Genomic DNA, 4,772 nt, shown 5'->3' with positions numbered 1-4,772 from the left:
TAGTTTAGACTAAAAACATATCCAAGATTACCTAACAGTCTCTCCCCAATCTAGACACTTTGTCTTTCATACTCCTTGGGAATGCCATTTTAGGCATCTTGGGTTGCTTACTGCTATGTTCATCTGACGGGTGACAGGACTGAGATACCTGAACCTTATGTTGTAGCGGTATCCGATTTCGCAGTGGAGGAGGTGGTGTGGCGGCACCGATGGTGGCTCATTACAGGTTGACGGTGCACCTGTAGTTGGCGAAGCCCCCATACACCCTTTCCCCGCTAGCCTGTCCAGATATGCGTCACTGACACTGTGAATTGCTTCAGAACCCGAGCCACATGCACCTGTTCATGGTGTATCTCCCAATCGAGCTCACCGACAGATTCGCTTTGGATAGTACCGGATCCATTCACGAGACGCACTCTCAAACTTGGCATCCAATCCATCCTGCTTGAAGCAGCCGCAATGCCTCAAACTCCTTCATGACCCACTCCTCAAACGCCCCCATGGACTCCACCTGGTACCTTGTTTGAGCACTTGGCTTGAACGGTGTCGTCGCCACTTCCTCTGAGTCCAGCCGAACACTGGTTTTAGATTTATAGCCGATTGCACGAAGCAACCAACAACCGACCAGTCGACTTTACCAGTGGATCTCGATATTCGAAGCGCAACATAGACCGACAAAGCTCTGAATACCACCTGTAATACCCTGAGCCTAGGGTAGCATCTCAGGAATGGGGGTTGGGACTTGGGAGGAGACTGAGATAGGCTTTGGGGAAGAAGAAGAGAGAGACGAAGAACAAAAAGTATTAAATTCACATTTGATCCTGATTATAGACAACTATTTGAGCTTATATACTTGCTCAGATGGGTCATGGGCCATAACGGTCGACACACACTTTCGGCCCACATGTCACTGCTCCAAATCCATCTATTGTCGCCAACTCCTGTACCACTCCAGGTCCGTGTCATGCCTTGTGTGTCAGGCAGCACTGCAGTGCTGACAATCCATTAGCTGGTTAAACCATCATGTCAAAGTGTGTCTCCTTTTATAAACATCAATATGCTAGCTGGTTAAACGAGTGATATATGTTTGTGAAAGGCTCTTGGCTACTAATTTGGATGTACTAATTTGAGACGATTGCGGCAGATAAATGCCACGGCCCTCGTACCACCGTGGCATGAAGAGATAGAACCCTAGAACTCGCCAAGAACCCTGATCCGATGGTCCAGTGAATTTGCGCTTCGTGAACTTCCGTGAAGCAATGGCGCGAGATCGGATGATGTCACTGGATGGAGGGGGCAGTAAATCCGCAGGAAGCAGCGGCAAAGGTCACTTCCCTTTCCCGGACCAACTGCGAGACTACGAACAGTTCAGGAACACAAACAGCGTCTAGTGGAGGAAGGGGCCAGATGATCTATACATGTGATTTTAGCTCAAATGGTTTGAGCACATGGGTGCTATTTATGTAACTCAAGCGGCTGAGGAAAGGGCCGGCCAGTTTCATACTGCAAAAAATTCAACCTGAAACAACACATGACGCAGCCCCAGGTTCTCTTGCTTCTTGTTCCTGCGGCTGCGTCTACAAGGCATGTGTTCTTTCCCTGGTCCACGATATAGAAAAATAATGCTATATAGTAGACCAGGGAAATTCACAAGAAATTCACTTGTGGACACAGAGATACATGACCCAAGATACAGGTTCAGCGATGTATGCGGAGACACGAGAAATTCACTTGTGGATGCAGACCATAGAGCAGCAGCACACAGCTCATCAACCAGATATAAATAGCGACCGAATTAACATGACATACTGGCCTGGACACTTTACCCCATTACAAACATGACTTACCGGTCTGGACACTTGATCAGACTAACATGACGACTTGTTGTTAGCCATACTACACTACATAAACAGAAGTTCAGCATCTTTAACATACCACTGGACAAAATAAAACGCTAAACAGTCGCTCCACAACTAGGTAAATGGTTGGGTTGGTTGCATCAGATCAGAATCAGATACCGTACTTCCTCAGGTCATCCACTTTGGCCACGAGGCAGGACCAAGCTACGGTGAACTCGACCATGCAGAAGGGAAGCTTGCATATGGCAATATTGGCGGAGGATCTCTTGGGTATCAACTCCGTAACAGATATTGCATACATACGCCCACTCTTTCTGTAGGCCTCTATAGAAAGCTTCAGCCTCCCATCTTTCTCCACACAGACAACATTTCTGGTAATGGGGATGACACCGTCAGCCGGATCCACACGAAGCGTCCCATCCCGAGCATCGAGCAGTACAAAGTCCTCGTCTATGCTGGCGGTACCGGAAACGACACGGATTCCTGACTTTGGGGGCCATAGTCCCTCGATAACTTCAGCAGAGATGACTGTGGCCTCGACCGCTTCGGCGATCAGGGCGGAGGTGATCTGTAGGGAGCACAACTCGCCGAAACAGCTGGTACGCATGATGTCTTGGTTGCCTATGCCTGCGTCGGCAAGTTTGTCACTGGGATCACGTTCGTATACCAGCACTTTGGAGATGAAATCTTTGTCTTCATGCTCTGTGGTTCTGCCCTTGACTTTGAGTTGGATCTCAATGTCGACTGGCCCGGTGAAGATAATCGCATGAGCCGGGCCGGTCAGCGCCAAAAATGGATCCTGCAAGCATCAATTGCACTAATCATTAACAAATCAATCAACTGCAATAAAGAAATAAGGACACATCATAATGTAGCCAACCCCACATAAATGAAAATAATACTTGACCACACGACACCATACCTGTTGAGTGAGGAGTTGGCAGGCGTCCCTCCTGAGTCTGAAGATAATGTTACGATTATGATCCATCGAGTCACGGGTGGCGACCAGGCCGTAGACCTCCAGTGGCCACTCAAGATAAGCACCGTTGATTTCCACGACTCTGATAGAGAAGATCTGCAGGCAGGTCTTGACGCCTGCTTGTGGCGGGGTGCGTTTGCATGTGAAGAGCATGGCTCTCACGCACGCTGCAGCGAAAGTCACAAAAATCAGCCCAGAAATCAAACATTAACCAAAGAATTCAGGTTCAGACATACTACAAGGGACAGTCTAGCTACATTGAAACTAATCTACTAATCTCCTTTTTTTTTCGATCGGTAAGGGAACTAATCAAGTCGAGGTATACAGCAGTAGGAAGAAGAAAAGCAGAGCAAGAACCAGATGGGTAGTAAGTAGATTATTACAGTAGAATTCGAAGGAGCCACACTTGTCACCCCAAGATTTTTCCCAGTCGCGACGGTATGAAGCAAGGTCCGTCTCCTCCACCAGAACACCCGCCGGTGATTTTTCTTTGTCATGAATCCTCCCTGGTAATTGGCCTGAGAATGAATCAACTAGTTCTTGTACTGTTTGTGCTGATGGTGGCTGGGCAGTACCTCCTCCGACATGTTCATTGGTCCTGAGTGAAAGGGAACAAGCTCGGTGAGTAAGATAAGATATTTTATCTTTAGAACTACTGCTCAGTGCTCTCCAAACACAATATTCCACCAAATCGGCGACAAGTTCAGTGCTCTCCGAACACATTATTCCACCGAATCGGTGGCAAGTTCAGTACCATGTTGCTCGACAAATTATTAGTTTAATAGGAAAATCCTAAGACTAATGTCAGTGGTGGCCACAATGGCTGGGAAGGAAGAAAAGGAAAGCGGGGGAGGGAGGAGAGGTGGGGGGCGTTACAGCTTGCTCGCCGCGGCGTCGTCGTTGGTGGCCTGCACGGCGGCCGGGCTGCTCCTCGCGGCGGAGATGCCGCCTCCCGCCTCCGCCGGCTCCATTCGGGCGGTGCGTTGGTCGGCGAATCTTCCGGGCGCCGGCGGCAGGGCGGGTCGGGGACGGGAGGGAGGGAGGGGGGGAGGGGAGAGCCGACAGCGGCCGGAGGAAGAGGAAACACCGGGGGACGGGGTGGAGGAGATGGGCCCTCGTCCTAGCCTGACGAGTTGGACCGAACTTCTGGCCCATGCGAGGCCCAAACAACCACACTAGCCGCCTTTGGACCAGAAACACGGGAGCTCCTATAGGGCGCTGCAGGCGCCCGTTGGCGTTCCTGGCGCTCGAAGATGACGCGAGTGGGCCGGCCCAGGAGACACGCAGAGCGGCGAATGCAAATCTCGCAAAAAAGCAGGAACGCTAATCTCGCAAAAAAGCAGAAAGAAAATGCTCTCAACAGGTATCGCACTCACGCGCATGCACTTCACGTACAAGACTCACTACCAGTCGAGCTACATGACGTTACTGATTAGTAACAGCGGCAAAAGCCTAATAACAGTGTCGTCCGCTATTTTATTGCATAGAACCATCCGTCTATTGTATCACTTCAATTGAAAAAATAATCGTGAATACGGAAAAGTTCATGCATTTTGAGAAAAGTTCACAAACCTGGAAAAAATTCATTGATTTTAAAAAAAAACTTCACTGAATTTGAAAAAAGTTCATCAAATTTGAAAAAAAGTTCAACGAATCTGAAAAAGTTCATCGAATTCGAAAAAAACGTTCATCAAATTTTAAAAAAAGTTCATTTATTTTCAAAAAAGTTCACCAAATTTGGGAAAAAGTTCATCGATATGAAAAAAGTTTATCGATTTTGAAAAAACTTCATCAAATCTTAAAAAAGTTCATCGGATTTGAAACAAACGTTCATCAGATTTGAAAAAGGAAAAAAGAAACAAAGGAAAAAGGAAAAACAGAAAAAAGGAGAAAGAATAATAAAGAAGGAGGAACTTGGTGATTACCAGATTGTG

At 47.8% G+C, this 4,772-nt stretch overlaps 1 protein-coding gene across 1 annotated transcript; it reads right to left on the bottom strand.

The window, feature by feature from the left end:
* Positions 1–1,795: 1,795 nt before the first annotated feature.
* On the bottom strand, positions 1,796–3,858 carry LOC119289647. Its single transcript, XM_037568926.1, has 4 exons — positions 3,715–3,858; positions 3,222–3,436; positions 2,782–3,005; positions 1,796–2,658 (listed from the first exon to the last, which is right to left on the bottom strand). The coding sequence occupies exons 1-4, from the start codon at positions 3,807–3,809 to the stop codon at positions 2,011–2,013; spliced, it is 1,182 nt and encodes a 393-aa protein (XP_037424823.1). The 5' UTR covers positions 3,810–3,858; the 3' UTR covers positions 1,796–2,010.
* Between the last annotated feature and the right edge of the window lie 914 nt (positions 3,859–4,772).

This window comes from Triticum dicoccoides, chromosome 4A (genome assembly GCF_002162155.2).
Source record: "Triticum dicoccoides isolate Atlit2015 ecotype Zavitan chromosome 4A, WEW_v2.0, whole genome shotgun sequence".
NCBI classification, from domain to species: domain Eukaryota; kingdom Viridiplantae; phylum Streptophyta; class Magnoliopsida; order Poales; family Poaceae; genus Triticum; species Triticum dicoccoides.
The sequence above is the reverse complement of the archived record's forward strand: the minus strand, read 5'-3'. Positions and strand labels throughout refer to the sequence as shown.